Source organism: Eutrigla gurnardus (assembly GCF_963514095.1).
Source record: "Eutrigla gurnardus genome assembly, chromosome: 3".
Taxonomy (NCBI): Eukaryota; Metazoa; Chordata; class Actinopteri; order Perciformes; family Triglidae; genus Eutrigla; species Eutrigla gurnardus.
The window spans coordinates 30,139,976-30,156,385 of record NC_139917.1 but is presented as its reverse complement, the minus strand read 5'-3'; the positions used below and the strand labels follow the sequence as shown (position 1 = coordinate 30,156,385).

Sequence of the window (16,410 nt, the reverse complement as noted above, 5' to 3'; positions counted from 1 at the left end):
TGGTATTGTACTACCTCTTGTAGTATCTCTGTGCTGGTATTGTACTACCTCTTGTAGTATCTCTTTGCTGGTATTGTACTACCTCTTGTAGTATCTGTGCTGGTATTGTACTACCTCTTGTAGTATCTCTGTGCTGGTATTGTACTACCTCTTGTAGTATCTCTGTGCTGCTATTGTACTACCTCTTGTAGTAGCGCTGTGCTGCTATTGTACTAGCTCTGTTAGTATCTCTGTGCTGGTATTGTACTACCTCTTGTAGTATATCTGTGCAGGTATTGTACTGCCTCTTGTACTTCCTCTTGTAGTATCTCTACATGGTATTGTACTACCTCTTGTAGTATCTCTGTGCCGGGGTTGTACTACCTCTTGTAGTATGTCTACATGGTATTGTACTACCTCTTGTAGTATCTCTGTGCTGGTATTGTGCTACCTCTCGTAGTATTTCTACATGGTAATGTACTACCTCTTGTAGTATCTCTGTGCTGGTATTGTACTACCTCTTGTAGTATCTCTGGTCTGGTATTGTACTACCTCTTGTAGTATCTCTGTGCTGGTATTGCACTACCTCTTTTATCTCTGTGCTGGTATTGTACTAACTCTTGTAGTATCTCTGTGCTGGTATTGTACTAACTCTTGTAGTATCTCTGTGCTGGTATTGCACTACCTCTTGTAGTATCTCTGTGCTGGTATTGTACTACCTCTTGTAGTATCTCTGTGCTGGTATTGTACTACCTCTTGTAGTATCTCTACATGGTATTGTACTACCTCTTGTAGTATCTCTGTGCTGGTATTGCACTACCTCTTTTATCTCTGTGCTGGTATTGTACTAACTCTTGTAGTATCTCTGTGCTGGTATTGTACTAACTCTTGTAGTATCTCTGTGCTGGTATTGCACTACCTCTTGTAGTATCTCTGTGCTGGTATTGTACTACCTCTTGTAGTATCTCTGTGCTGGTATTGTACTACCTCTTGTAGTATCTCTACATGGTATTGTACTACCTCTTGTAGTATCTCTGTGCTGGTATTGTACTACCTCTTGTAGTATCTCTACATGGTATTGTACTACCTCTTGTAGTATCTCTACATGGTATTGTACTACCTCTTGTAGTATCTCTGTGCTGGTATTGTACTACCTCTTGTAGTATCTATGTGCTGGTATTGTACTACCTCTTGTAGTATCTCTACATGGTATTGTACTACCTCTTGTAGTATCTCTACATGGTATTGTACTACCTCTTGTAGTATCTCTGTGCTGGTATTGTACTACCTCTTGTAGTATCTCTACATGGTATTGTACTACCTCTTGTAGTATCTCTGTGCTGGTATTGCACTACCTCTTTTATCTCTGTGCTGGTATTGTACTAACTCTTGTAGTATATCTGTGATGGTATCGTACTAACTCTTGTAGTATCTCTGTGCTGGTATTGCACTACCTCTTGTAGTATCTCTGTGCTGGTATTGTACTACCTCTTGTAGTATCTCTGTGCTGGTATTGTACTACCTCTTGTAGTATCTCTACATGGTATTGTACTACCTCTTGTAGTATCTCTGTGCTGGTATTGTACTACCTCTTGTAGTATCTCTGTGCTGGTATTGTACTACCTCTTGTAGTATCTCTGTGCTGGTATTGTACTACCTCTTGTAGTATCTCTACATGGTATTGTACTACCTCTTGTAGTATCTCTACATGGTATTGTACTACCTCTTGTAGTATCTCTGTGCTGGTATTGTACTACCTCTTGTAGTATCTATGTGCTGGTATTGTACTACCTCTTGTAGTATCTCTACATGGTATTGTACTACCTCTTGTAGTATATCTGTGCTGGTATTGTACTACCTCTTGTAGTATCTCTACATGGTATTGTACTACCTCTTGTAGTATCTCTACATGGTATTGTACTACCTCTTGTAGTATCTCTGTGCTGGACAGACCTTTGGTTCATCTTACTCTCCGGCTACTTTACAGCTTTTTATTCAGTATTTTATCCAGGTTCTACTACAAAAAAATAACATGACCTCAGATTCACAAAGAGTCCTCACACTTTTATTTCTGTAAGATGCCGCCGTGATGTCAGATATGAACCGTCTTCTTTTGTCTCGGTTTCTTCTTCAGTCCTTTCTTTTTGCTCTTTTTCTTGGGATCCACCATCTCTCCCTTGAAGGAGGCGGAGCTTTTGGTCGACTCCTGCTGCTTTCCAGAGAACTTCTTCTGAGACTTGAAGCCTCCTCTCTCCGGCCCCGAGCCCTTCGCGGGGCCCTTGCCGGTCCTCCCCGTGGGGCCCTTGCCGGTCCTCCCTGTGGGGCCCTTGCTGTTAGTTTTGTGCTTCTGATTCACTGCCCTCTTCACCCGGATGGACCTGCCCTCCAGTTTGGTGCCGTCCAGTTCCAACGCCAGCTGGACCGAGTCGGCGCTCTGCGATACGAAGACAAGCAAGTACAGGAGCATGAAGTCTCACATGAAACCAGCTGTATAAATAACATGAAACCAGCTGTATAAACAACATGAAACCAGCTGTATAAACAACATGAAACCAGCTGTATAAATAACATAAAACCAGCTGTATAAACAACATGAAACCAGCTGTATAAATAACATAAAACCAGCTGTATAAACAACATGAAACCAGCTGTATAAACAACATGAAACCAGCTGTATAAACAACATGAAACCAGCTGTATAAATAACATGAAACCAGCTGTAAAAATAACATGAAACCAGCTGTATAAACAACATGAAACCAGCTGTATAAACAACATGAAACAAGCTGTATAAATAACATGAAACCAGCTGTATAAACAACATGAAACCAGCTGTTAAAATAACATGAAACCAGCTGTATAAATAACATGAAACCAGCTGTATAAATAACATGAAACCAGCTGTATAAACAACATGAAACCAGCTGTATAAATAACATAAAACCAGCTGTATAAATAACATAAAACCAGCATTATAAATAACATAAAACCAGCTGTAGAAGGAAGGAAAAGAGTGTTTTGAGCCGTACCTCAAACAGGACGTAGCCGAATCCTTTCCCCAGTCCAGAGTTCTGGTCTCGCACCATCCGTACAGCCTCCACGGCGCCACACTCCTCAAAGTGTCGCCGAAAGGCCAGCTCATTCATCTCTATACACACACACACACACACACACACACACACACACACACACACACACACACACACACACACACACACACACACACACACACACACACACACACACACACACACACACACACACACACACACACACACACACACACACACACACACACACACACACAGGTTAACTCTGACAGAAACACGGTAACACTCAACACTGTGAAGCTGCAGAGATGCTCACCGAAGGCCAGATTCCCCACAAAGACGGAGCGTTTGTGATCGTTCTGCAAAGAACCAAAGAACAAAAGTCACCGATGTTCCGGAGCTGCAGACACAACGGAGCGGACGTCGACCGTGACTCACCTGCGAGTCGGCCGCCGCTCGGTCCACTCGGATGTGGAAGTCCTTCTCGATCTCCATGCCGTTCCTGTCAGACAAACGAGAAGCTCGGTGAAAGCTGACCGTGCACTCCGTCAGCGGGGAGATGATCCGATGACTCACCTCTCCAAAGCGCCGGCCACCGAGTCCTCGTCTTTGAACACCACGTAGGCGTTCATGCTTTGCTTTTTGGGATGAAGTTTGCGTCTGTGAAGTGAAACGAAAAAACGGGTTTTTGCAACGAGAAGACGACGACGGTCGGTTTCTTTGACCCAGAAACTTACTGAATAGTGGCGACTTTGCGGGACATCGTGGGATCTTCTCTGACCTGCAGGGGACAAACAAACAAACAGGACGGACGTGAATCTGGAGCTGCTGCAGAACCCTGGAAGTGAATGTTACAGACCCACAGGGACCATTCTTACGCTGTAACCCGAGATTCAGTGAGACCGTTGACCTGACAAAAGGTTTGCAAACTTGAAATACATTTTTTTTTGGAGTTTGTGTTGTCGGCGTGTTTTTACCACGGAGCGAAACCGGATGGACTCGATGGATCCATTGTCCTTGAAGAGTCTGTGCAGGGTCTGAAAAAGAAAAATCCTGTTGCTGACCTCGATATTGTTCATCACAGATGAGATATATTGTAAATTTGTTTGTTGTTTTATTTGATTTTAATAAGTTTTCATGTTTATGTCTGACTCCCCTTAGAAATGAGACGTTAATTATGGCTTTTAAACATAGCATGAATGTGCTATTATTTTATTATATCTATAAAGTGTTGGATAATATATATCTGGGATAATAATAATAATAATAATAATACGTTTAAATGAATGAAATGACAGTCCAGCACTGAACCCTTCGTCCTCTCTGTACCTTCCTGTTGCAGCTGACGGGCAGGTTGCCCACGAACACCGTCCTCTTCCCCCGAATGGCCTCTTCCTCTTTTCTGGCTCTTTGGATCTGCCTCTTCATCACCCACTGCTCCGCGCCGTTCTCTCCGTCCGGCTCCGCCGCTTTCTTCTTCGTCGCCGCCGTCTTCTTCTTCTTGGCGGGCGCCTCCTGCCCTCGCTCGTCCTCGTCGGCGTTCTGTAAACTGATCTCCCTGAGACGGAGGATAAATGTTCCGGAGCCAAAGAGGAACAAAATGGGAGAATGAGAAGAAAAAAAGAACGGAATAAAGAAGAGAAAGAGAAGAAGACAGAGCTGTGGATGACTGTTTCTAAACGGCTCACCTGCTTTCCAGCTTCTGGTCTGCTTCTGATGGTTCCTTCAGTGGCTTCTGCCTCTTGTTCTTCTGACTGGGTTGACCTTTGACCTCCGGGGTTTCCTTCTGCTGCTCCTTTGCTTCTGTGCTCTTCGGAACAGGCTGCCATTAAAGCGAACAAAAGAAAAAACACGGGACATGTTAAAGTAGAAGTCTGGCTAATAATAATAGAATTATAATTATTTGTTTTATTCTTGTTCAGACTCAAATAAATGTACTCAAAATACTCAAAATAATTCATCCTGATAATCATCAAAATATGAAGAGACTCAAACTTACCGTAATATATAAATGTTGTTAAGAAACAAATATTTTTATTGCATCACAGATAAGAAACGCCTCTATTTTGGTGAAAAATAATCTTAAAAATAAGCTGATCATAAAACATGAACGGTCTCCCTGCATCAGGAAAGGATAAATAAAATAAAAAAGTATTTTTGTTTCCTGTATTTAACCTTCTCTATCATGACAGCGAACTGAAAATGTTTTTCAAGAAGTGGTCAAGATATTCACGATTATGAAAATTCACCGGAGATCAACTTTTGTTTTTGTTCCGTGACAATAAAAGTTTATTTCACCTCAATCCCACAAACGCCGTTCTTTCTGAATGCATTTCACAGATGCTCACTAGAGCATCAAATGTGTTTTAATATGAAGCTGGAAAAGAATGAGCCTCAAACCAAAGCCCTATCTCCTCCCGTCTGTTTCTTACTTTGGGTGCCGGCTGAAACAGAAGGGCAGCAGCCGGTGCCGCGGTGCTGAACAGGGCCGACAGCGACCCGGAGGCTGCAGCGGCCTTCTTCTGGAACAGACTTCCACACACTTGACCCACCACGTAGTCGGCGGACGGTTGCCCCGGCAACGCCTCTCCACTGAGGACAGAGAGACACCGAAGTGAAGAAGGGTGACGATACCAAAAAGGGTCAGAAACAACAAGTCTATTGATTGATAATCACTTTTCATGATTCCAGCTGCACATTTTTTTTGTATTAATATTTTTTTCATTAGGGACACAAAGTGCAAATCACAGTACAGAATTACAGGAACAGTGAACACTCCGCATCAAAGGGAAATAGAAGCTTAATATGTTAAATGTTTTTCAGAAAAAGACTTCATGTCATCCTGTTGCAAATACAGAAATAAAGTACAACAAATTGCTTTTTGATCATGTTAATAAATGTAATGTGTTAGTGATAGTGTTGAATTCTGGACAAAAAAACAAAAAAAATAATTAAAATAATCATTAGTTCAAAATCAGCTCCATCTAAACGAACAACACTATAAAAACCTGCTTTTTTACATCAATGCATGAGTATTAGCCATCCAATTATATAATTTAAAATAGTATAACAATCACAGGGGATATTTTACTAATTTGAATACACTCTTTTTTCTTATTCACGGTTTAATTCAGCCAAACGCCTGTTTAGCTTCAAACTGTTTACATTATTTATGTGTTTAAGTGAATATGTGGTCGAAGAAACGATGCACTTTTATCCCCAGTCGAGTTATTTTGTGAGGTAAAACGTGTAAACAAACCTCTTCTTCGTGGTTTCTTCCATCTCTGACCCCGGCGTCACTCCAACACTGACTTCCGGTTTGTACTTGGATTTTGAAACAAACAGTTTATCAGAGAAATTGCAGTATTTCCCCGAATTTAAACGATTTTGAACTCCAATGAACACGAGAGATAGCTCACAAACACACACACACACACGTTTCCTTCCCAGCACACAGCCGGTCCTACTGCAAACTGGTTCCCCGGGAACAGTGTCAACGCGGCACAAAGGTTCCTATTAACTTTCTTTAAAGCCGAGCGGAACACTTGCGATTTATAATTATAGACGTATGTACGAAAATAGCATTAATATTACGCGTATTTTCATCACCAGGGTTATTTTTTTTAAATGATGAAAAAGACGACGAAACGATGCTGCCTTCACGTGGTGTCGGAATTATGGCAAATACGACTTACCGACTCGGAAATCGCACATCAAGTCGTAATGACGAGTCGGCAAACTCGCAGATTACGTGTTTTTTAAATTTGTTACATTCGTCCGGACAACCACGCACTTGAACGTGAACATTTTAGTAATTTCGATTTTCAGATATTCCAACTAGCACGTGAAGGCAACATTAGTGCAACACCGAAATCTGTCCGTTCCGGTGAGTCGCAGACGTCAAATGTTTTGGTTAAAGCAAAGCTAGCTTCGAAACAAGCTAGCTAAACAAGTCTCAGGTGATTTTCCTCTGTTGTTATTTGTATTTTTTTACGTTTGTTCTTCATATTTGCGCGGGAACTTAGCTAACGATTTGTTCTAACGTTAATGACGCAGAAGGGCGTTTCGATGGAAGTGGACCAGACCAAGCCGGGGGTGCCGGCGGACGCGGTGGGCGTGCGGTTGTCCTGCGACGGGGAGCGGGCCACGGTGCGATACGTGGGCCCGGTGCCACCGACGGAAGGTCAGTAAAGACCCGGGGCGAGTGTGTCCTATGTTTTCTGTTTGTTTTTTCTTCCACTTAATCAATAAAACATCTAAAGACGTGAATATTCGCTAATACATAAAGTAGCAGAGGTGCAACGTTGCTATAACATTTAACGTTAACTCAAGAAACCGTTACTGCCCTTGGATACACTTTTGAAGGTACTTTCTGATACTTAACTACACCTCACGAGAGAAAAGTACTTTCTTTTTTTTTGCGTGACAGCTTTAGTTACTTTCTTGATCCAGATAAATAAAACCAAACATAATCAACACATAAATGATGCTGCATTGTGAAGAACGTTAAGATATATGTATAGTTATTGTTATTTATAGATAGTTATTGATCCCTCAATGAAATTGACAAGCTACCCAGCAGCCTGTAAAGTAATAAGAAAAAGAAAAAAATACCTCCAACTTTACCAGCTGCAACATTAAAGAGCACATTCATGCATTAATAATTATAATTTCACAATATGTTATCCAGAAATTGGCCAGTTTGCATAATGAGTACTTGCACCAGGGGGCGACTCCTCTCTGGTTGTATAGAAGTCTATGAGAAAATGGTCCTACTTCTCTCTGCTGGCCACCAGGGGGCGACTCCTCTCTGGTTGTATAGAAGTCTATGAGAAAATGGTCCTACTTCTCTCTGCTGGCCACCAGGGGGCGACTCCTCTCTGGTTGTATAGAAGTCTATGAGAAAATGGTCCTACTTCTCTCTGCTGGCCACCAGGGGGCGACTCCTCTCTGGTTGTATAGAAGTCTATGAGAAAATGGTCCTACTTCTCTCTGCTGGCCACCAGGGGGTGACTCCTCTCTGGTTGTATAGAAGTCTATGAGAAAATGGTCCTACTTCTCTCTGCTGGCCACCAGGGGGCGACTCCTCTCTGGTTGTATAGAAGTCTATGAGAAAATGGTCCTACTTCTCTCTGCTGGCCACCAGGGGGCGACTCCTCTCTGGTTGTATAGAAGTCTATGAGAAAATGGTCCTACTTCTCTCTTGATGTATTATCTCAGTAAACATTGTAAACATGAGTTTATGGTCTCAATCTCTAGTTTCAAGTCTTCTTCAATCCAGCATGATGTTCATTTAGTACATTATGGTCCATTTAGAGTCCACCAGACCAGAAAGCAGGGGATGCTTTAGGGGGCGGGGCTTACCTGCTGATTGACAGGCCTCAGCTTCCACTTCCACATTGTGTGTTCAGGGCTGTGGCTCGGCGTCGAGTGGGATAAACCAGAGAGAGGCAAACACGACGGCACCCACGGGGGAGTCCAGTACTTCACATGCAGGTAATCCTGAGCTGTTTGCTGTCACGTTAATGCCCCGTGAAGCTGGTATTTGTAAAGTGATTATCTATTCACATACTTTCCAGTGTTGTATGTATGTTTTGTGTATTTGAAATGATCCTAAATGACCCTGATTTTTCCCCCTGCCCTCACTGAGGCATCCTAACGGAGGCTCCTTCGTCCGGCCGGCGAAGGTGAGCTTCGGAGTGGACTACCTGACCGCCGTGCGACAGGTGTACCGCGTGGACTCCGAGGAGGTGCTGAGTGAGGATATCTCCGTCTCCTCCAAGAAGCTGGAGTGGGGGCGAATCAAGGACCTCAGGTACGATGGTCTACGTAACATTATGCAAAATGTATCCGGTGCACCGTTAGAATAAGGTGATTCAATCTGGCTTTTGTTTGTTTTTGCCAGTAGTTGAGTTACTCTGTGACTTTATACCACAGCACTGAGACGACCTGAACCCTGAGGATCTATTTCCCTTTTATTGATATCACCCTCTTTTCTTTGTTGTTGTTGTTGACAGTTTTGAGAATCTTCAATCAGTGTTGCTGAAATGCTGTGAAGTGAATGGTCCCGGAGCCGATGGAGAAATCAGGAAAACGACGCCAAGTATCTTTTCACAGATCCACAGAAAGTGGTTTGGACTGGTTTGGCTGAAACAATTAGTGGATTCATTGATTAGTTGATCGACAAATATTTGAGTCTTTTAAGTTTTAAACAAAACCAGTCATAGAAACAAATAATAAGATATTACAAAAAGAAAAAAAACAGAGACAAAATTAAGTGAAGTGACATTGATTGTTAAACTTGGTGTTTATCTGTTTTAATATAGAAATGTAATATAAATATAAAATGCAAACCTAGCTTACATTTTGATTATAAGTTATATATAAAGTTATCACACACAGGTTTTTTGTCTCATATAAACCCGATGGTTTGAAATGCTATTTTCCTGGTTTCCTCTAGGGGGCACTGCAGCTCTATTATTGAGCACTGGAGTGTTTCATGCATCGCTATCACGTCTCTAGCATCTAATATAAAGACGAACGTCCTCATATAAAACAACAACAGGTCTAACAGGTCAAACTTCTTCATGATATTTGGTCGTTAGGATGGAAGTTGGTTCAAAGATTGAGCTCATTGGAAGTGGAAAATGAATACAGAGTATTTGTTTGGCCGTTTTTAGTTGTTGTCCTTAACAGCAGCGATCAGACGTGCAGTGGTTGGACATGAGCAGGAGTCTGCTGTCCTGCTGGGAGGACGTGGCCGCCGTCACCCGGCAGCTGGACAAGCTGGACGGGCTCCAGCTCAGGTACAGACTCCCCCCCCCCCCCCCCCCCCCCCTCCTCCTCCTCCTCCTCCTGAGTGCTTCATCTGGTTTTACTTCTTGTTTTTTTTATAGCAACAATAGACTGCGTTTGCCCTCTGACCTCTCGGCTCACTGCCAAGCTTTCTGCAGCCTCAGAGTCCTCATCCTCAACAGCTGTGACCTCACCTGGCCACAGGTACACCTGTCACACATCACATACACGTTTATTTATTTTTTATTATTTAAACGGGAAGACTGTTGTTGCTGTTATCACTATCACGCAACATTGGAAAGCCAGAAGAAGAAGAGGAAGAAAGAGGAGGAGAAAAGGAGAGGAAGAAGAAGAAGAGGCCGCCGGTGTATCGTCAACATGCTGTATATGATGCACAGCAACTTTGCTTGTGCTCAAAGAGTCGTGTAAATGTGCATTTCTCCACATTTTACTTGTTGATTCCCCCCCCTCCCTACCCCTCCCTGGTCAGATCCTGGAGTGCGCCCCCATGTGGCCACAGCTGGAGGAGCTGTCCGTAGAGGAAAACAACATCACGGAGCTGCAGAGGTAACGTTGACCCGGTTGACCCGGCGGTCCAGCTCGTGTTCACCGTGTTGTGAAACGTGTTTTCTGTGTTGAAGGCCCGACGGATCGCTGCAGTCGCTGAAGTATCTCAACGTCTCCTGCAATCGTCTGGAGGAGCGCAGCGTTCTCAGCCTGGCTGCCCTGCCCAGGTACCTACACCAGTCAGCTGTTTGTTTTCTTCTTTCCTTCCATAATGAACGTCAAATGTATTATTTATTATTTACATTTGGCCCCAAAATACCTAGTTTTTCTTTCCTTTTTTTTTCAAAAGCAAAATTGTGTGTTTCCCCTTGTAAATACATTTTCCTGTTTCAGGAAACAGCTTCAGGAACGAATCTCGAGTTTTAAACATAATCTCATTAAGTAGTGAGGTTTAGTATAGTGTGTGTGTGTGACTTTAAACATGTGATTCTCATACAGTTACTCATTAATTCCCTGTTAATAGTCAGTAACCTCAAAGAATCACAATGTTAAAGGAAGGGGAATTGATTGCTTTGTGTTACTTTTGGTTTACGTCAAAGAGAAAAGAAAAAAAACATTATTTTGTAACATCTTCAGCACATAATAATATATTAATGATATATAATAATAATGATAACTTGGAGCAGCCACATGAATACACATGTTGTGTTTGCTGGACCAGAGATGTGAAGCGGGTGGTTTCCTACGGCGTCTTTGTTGTGATTGCAGGCTGGAGAAGCTGAGCTTGTCCCGGACTGGACTGTCTGACATCCGGTTTGACGACGCTGCTCCTGGTAAAAATAACCCTTTTAACCTTTAACTCACGAGCATTCATAATTGACTTATCATTTAACCCTAGACGTTCACATCCTGAGTTGATATTTATGTTTAAAAACGTCGTTCACTCATTATTCTTTTTTTATATCTTGTTAAGCACTTGGTGACTAATGTCTCCTTTTTAAATTATACTTAACTTTTTTGTTTTCTTTATTTGATATTGTTATTGTTGGATGATTTAGTCAATTTTAGTTTTTGTATGTTTGATTTGATTTGTTGATTTAATCCCGGTTCAACCATAAACACTTGTGTTGTGAGAAGTGCTATATAAATTATGAGTGAAGTTTGATATATATATATATATATATATATACATATATACATATATATATATATATATATATATATATATATACATATATATATATATATATATATATATGTATATATGTATATATATATATATACATATATATATATATATATATACATATATATATATATGTATATACATATATATATATATATATATATATATATATATATATACATATATGTATATATATATATATATACAGTATATATACGTATATATATATATATATATGTATATACTGTATATATAAAGTATAAATAAGACACGCCTCCTCTCCAGGCTCTCAAACAGCCATGTTCTCCTCACTGATGAATCTCAACGTGGACCACAACAACATCACTGAGGTGATTCAAACACACTTTGGAAGTCGTTAATTCGGTTAATTGGGTTTAGTGTGATCAGTGCTGGTCTGAGGTTAAACAGTCTCTCTCTCTCTCTCTCTCTCAGTGGTGTGTGGTGAACGAGCTGGCGAAGCTTCCCAGTTTAGTTCACTTGTCATGTCGTGGTAACAAACTGGTGAGCAGTGATGGAAACCCCAAAACAGCCGATCAGCTGCTCATCGCCAAACTGGGACAAGTGGTCATCCTAAACAGCTGTGAGGTGAGATTAACGTGTGTGTGTGTGTGTGTGTGTGTGTGTGTGTGTGTGTGTGTGTGTGTGTGTGTGTGTGTGTGTGTGTGTGTGTGTGTGTGTGTGTGTGTGTGTGTGTGTGTGTGTGTGTGTGTGTGTGTGTGTGTGTGTGTGTGTGTGTGTGTGTGTTTTGACCATTGTCGTCATTTCCATCAGATCCTCCTTGATGAGAGGAAGGGGGCGGAGCGCGACTACCTGAAGATGTTTGGAGAGGAGTGGCTGAAGGCGGGTGGGGGGGCGGAGACCAGCGGGGGGGCGGAGACCAGCACCCAGTTCACCCATCAGCACCCGCGTTACCTGAGCCTCGTCCACAGTAAGTCCCACCCGGACTGGTCGCTGAGCTCCAGGAGGAGTCCATACAATGTGACTCTGTGCTGACATCTAGACATCCAAAACCTCAAGAGAGTTTCAGAGCACTCAGTGGGTAGTTCAGGGGGCCTGGGAGAGTGGAGTACTTCCAAGCTAATACCAACCCAACAGCTTATTTATGTTATTTATTCATGTTCACACGGTTAATGTGTTTCAGAGTACGGAGCTCCAGAGAAAAGTGAGCTGAAGAAGAAGGAGCCATTCGCCCTGAAAAATCAGCTGTTAAGTAAGTCCCACCTCTTTCTGTCCTCTGCTCTCCGATTGGATAATACAATACTGTTAAGTCCCAGAAGCTCTCCCATAAGACTAAACCCAATAAACAAAAATGCAATATTTTCTTTTCCTCTTCTCCTCACCAGAGATTAAGTTTGTGTTTCCTGATGACGCCGACCGGAAGCCGATTGAAAAGAAACTTCCAGGTAAAACAACAGAAAATTTGAAGTCAAGAGCCTAACTGCAGCGTATTTAACACTTTGTTGAAACCAACTGAGTGGCTGTTTCCAAAATAAAGCTAAAATCTGAAATCTGTTCGGCAGCCTCGATGGTTGTTCAGAAGCTGAAGGGACTCCTGTACAGAATGCTCAATATTCCCGCTGTAGAGCTGAAGCTCACCTACACCAGCCACAAGGTAAGACATTCACATCAATGTGGAAAATAAAGACTTTTATACTCCCTGGAACTGTTAAAAAGCCCTTTTCGTTTGTGTTTGACAGCAGTGAACTAAATCAGCCCCAAACCTAATGTACCAAAATAAAGTTCCCTTCATGGCCACACAATTAATCAATTAATGGGGAATATTATTTTGGCTTTCCCATGATTAAATGAGCATGGTCGACTGCGATATTGATGTTAAAAATATATATAAATATAACAGCCAGCCACCAGGGGGCGCGGCAGCCTGTGGAAAAACCTTTCTGTGTAATCCAGCGAGCAGATGGGCAAAATGAAAAGAGAACCTTATTTTACAACATGCAGTGTTTCCCCTAGAATTTTTTTCAGGCCCGGTGGTACCCACCGAAAAAACCCTAAACAGACGAGACGCGTGGGATGGTGTATTGGTGCAGTTGGATTAAGTCAGGTGGCACAGCAAGCAGTCTGCAATTCTGCAATTATTATATTTGCATTCAACATTTTGTTCGAATCCCGGCTGGAGATCCTTTGATACATGTCACATCCCCCTCTCTCTCCCATGTTTCCTCTCTATCTAAATACAAAGGTGTCTATGCAAGAAAATAATCTTTAAAAAAAAAAGCCTTGATCATATTGTTAAAAAAAGGTCATGCTATAGCATGTCCAAAATTCACGAAAAAGTCAGTCAGAATATATTCATAAAAAAATATTTTAAATTGTTAAAGAGTCATAAAAATCGCTCATATCGCTTGACGCGCCTCGTCTCAGTGTAGTGAGTCCAAAACAGCCATAAAAAGCCATGATCAATTTTTTCAGGAAAAAAAAAAGTCATACTATAACATGTCGAAAAAAAAGTGAAAAATCGACAAAATTCATAAAATGTTGTAAAAATGATGTAAAAGTCCTAACATATGCTTCTATATCGCGTGTCAATCAAAATCTGAGTGTAGTGAGTCCAAAACAGTCATAAAAAGGCTTATTCATGTCAGGCAGGCAGGTGGTTGAGTGGTTAGAGTGCATGCCATTTACCCATGTCTGCATATATGCAGCAGCCTCAGGTTCGAATCCCGGCTGGAGATCCTTTGATACATGTCACATCCCCCTCTCTCTCCCATGTTTCCTCTATATCCACCGCTAAATACAAAGGTGTCTATGCAAGAAAAAATCTTTAAAAAAAAAAAGCCTTGATCTTATTGTTAAAAAAGGTCATGCTATAGCATGTCGGAAAAAAAGTGAAAAATCTACAAAATTCATAAAATGTTGTAAAAATGATGTGAAAGTCCTAACATATGCTTCTATATCGCGTGTCAATCAAAATCTGAGTGTAGTGAGTGCAAAATAGTTATAAAAAGGCTTAGTCATATTCCCCCCCCCCCCCAAAAAAAGGTCATGCTATAGCACGTCGAAAATTCACGAAAAAGTCAGTCAGGATATATTCATAAAAAAATATTTAAAATTGTTAAAAAGGCATAAAAATCGCTCATCTCGCTTGACGCGCCTAGTCTCAGTGTAGTGAGTCCAAAACAGCCATAAAAAGCCATGGTCAACTTTTTCAGGGAAAAAAAAAGTCATACTATAGCATGTCGAAAAAAAAGTGAAAAATCGACAAAATTCATAAAATGTTGTAAAAATGATGTAAAAGTCCTAACATATGCTTCTATATCGCGTGTCAATCAAAATCTGAGTGTAGTGAGTCCAAAACAGTCATAAAAAGGCTTATTCATGGCAGGCAGGCAGGTGGTTGAGTGGTTAGAGTGCATGCCATTTTCCCATGTCTGCATATATGCAGCAGCCTCAGGTTCGAATCCCGGCTGGAGATCCAGCGCGATCGTCCTCTCAAATGCGGCTGCATCCGGCCCGGTTCAGCAGCATCAATTTTTTTTTTCCACCTTCAAAAAAAGTCCTCCCAGTGCGTACTGGATTCCGGCTGGCAGCGCCACTGGGTGTTGTTGTATATTCACATTGAAATTCTGACATTGATTTGAGCCCCACCGTCGTATGAGTTAGCCCCACCGTAGTTGAACCAGAAGAAATACTCTGGCGCCGCCACTGGCTGCGCGGAGGCGCTCCTAATGTAAATGATTATTGATTTATGAATGAATTGATAGGTGGCTTATTTTTGGCATATTGATTTTTTTTTTTCTGTACAATGGTAGGGGAAACACTGACATGGAAGTGAAAGCAGTGCTCTCATAATAGTATGTCCCTAAAAACGTGAATAATCATAAATAATCTTGATCTCGGTATTGATTAGACATGATTGTTCAGCCCGAGCCGATCAGTGACTCACCACGCTGCTAAGAAGAATAAATGAGAGAAGTCATTGTAATCAAGTTGTTAATAATACTAATTGAAAATGTATTCATTCAGCATTGCCTTTTCTTCTTATCTTTGACATATTACATACCTGTTCTTGTGTTTTTGTTCATATTGCTATTAATTATACTTAGATATGCCGTGGAGATTTGTTAGGAGATACTTTGGGCTCAATATTATTTTCTTTTTTTTTAATAGCTTAATTTTTATCTTCCTTTTTGTGGAGAACCATACACTGACCGACAAGTGGAGTGGTAACAGTAAAAAGCCTAGAAAACAATTGAATGCCTCATCCATGATCAGACATCTGTGGCCGTTGAATAAACCAAACCACAAAATGAAACTTTGTGACACTTTCTTTCATCCTTGTTTTTTTTTGTAGAAGGTGGGGACAGAGTATGGCCTTAACAGCGACCTGCAGACTCTAAAGTTTCACTCAATAGAAGACGGAGACCAGGTGTTGGTCCGCTGGGCCTGACCCTGGACCAGGATGCAAAGAACCAAACCCAGTCCACGGCAGAGACGGAACAGAAGCTTCCAGGGCTGAACTGAACTTCAGCTGCTGTTTTAGACAGGGATCCAGCAGCAGAGACACTGAGAGAGACACTGAGAGTCAGATTAACATCATAGCGACGCTCACACTGGATATGTTGCTTCCAAAATGTAATGACACACTGTGCAAATAACATGCATGGCAATCTATCTTACTGGGCTTTCTTAAGGACTTCAGTCAGAATCACCACAGTCACAACGTGAAATATCCAGGTGCACTAACCATTCCAAGGATTTAATAAACAAACATGATACTTTGTTGACACTTACCTGAATTGGTTTGAATGTATTCAGTTAGAATTATACTACTATAATAGTGAGTAAGTGAGAAGAAAATGTTGCAAAAGTCTTTAAAACATAATAAAGTATGTCGACTGTTACATGCTATAG

General features: G+C 41.5%; 2 protein-coding genes across 3 annotated transcripts in view; one reads left to right on the top strand and one right to left on the bottom strand.

The window, feature by feature from the left end:
* Positions 1-6,484, bottom strand: part of rbm34 (RNA binding motif protein 34) — a 74,058-nt gene extending 67,574 nt beyond the window's left edge. Inside the window, exons 1-11 of one of the 2 annotated variants that reach the window (XM_084006278.1) lie at positions 6,289-6,484; positions 5,462-5,621; positions 4,718-4,851; positions 4,359-4,587; positions 4,007-4,066; positions 3,767-3,810; positions 3,606-3,689; positions 3,468-3,531; positions 3,346-3,388; positions 3,009-3,127; positions 2,023-2,413 (exon numbers count right to left, since the gene is read on the bottom strand). In XM_084006278.1, the coding sequence (XP_083862404.1) occupies positions 2,072-2,413; positions 3,009-3,127; positions 3,346-3,388; positions 3,468-3,531; positions 3,606-3,689; positions 3,767-3,810; positions 4,007-4,066; positions 4,359-4,587; positions 4,718-4,851; positions 5,462-5,621; positions 6,289-6,311 (1,302 nt within the window). In that variant the 5' untranslated portion in view covers positions 6,312-6,484 and the 3' untranslated portion in view covers positions 2,023-2,071. Of the gene's footprint in view, positions 1-2,022; positions 2,414-3,008; positions 3,128-3,345; positions 3,389-3,467; positions 3,532-3,605; positions 3,690-3,766; positions 3,811-4,006; positions 4,067-4,358; positions 4,588-4,717; positions 4,852-5,461; positions 5,622-6,288 lie in introns of those variants that run through there. The other variant, XM_084006279.1, reaches the window with a different exon arrangement.
* Positions 6,485-6,885: 401 nt separating this feature from the next.
* Positions 6,886-16,289, top strand: tbce (tubulin folding cofactor E). The gene is made up of 17 exons (XM_084006276.1): positions 6,886-6,988; positions 7,086-7,212; positions 8,441-8,525; positions 8,680-8,844; positions 9,047-9,132; positions 9,736-9,835; positions 9,926-10,028; positions 10,315-10,391; positions 10,466-10,558; positions 11,100-11,164; positions 11,803-11,867; positions 11,971-12,123; positions 12,310-12,466; positions 12,680-12,748; positions 12,882-12,941; positions 13,059-13,150; positions 15,851-16,289. The coding sequence occupies exons 2-17, from the start codon at positions 7,098-7,100 to the stop codon at positions 15,944-15,946; spliced, it is 1,581 nt and encodes a 526-aa protein (XP_083862402.1). The 5' UTR covers positions 6,886-6,988; positions 7,086-7,097; the 3' UTR covers positions 15,947-16,289.
* Positions 16,290-16,410: the final 121 nt, after the last annotated feature.

Excerpts from the sequence above, each read along its gene's own strand:
- tbce (XM_084006276.1), top strand. The coding sequence starts at position 7,098 with ATGGAAGTGGACCAGACCAAGCCGGGGGTGCCGGCGGACGCGGTGGGC. Across the intron at positions 7,213-8,440 it reads CCCGGTGCCACCGACGGAAG|GGCTGTGGCTCGGCGTCGAG; the intron begins GTCAGTAAAGAC and ends TTGTGTGTTCAG. Across the intron at positions 10,392-10,465 it reads AACATCACGGAGCTGCAGAG|GCCCGACGGATCGCTGCAGT; the intron begins GTAACGTTGACC and ends TCTGTGTTGAAG.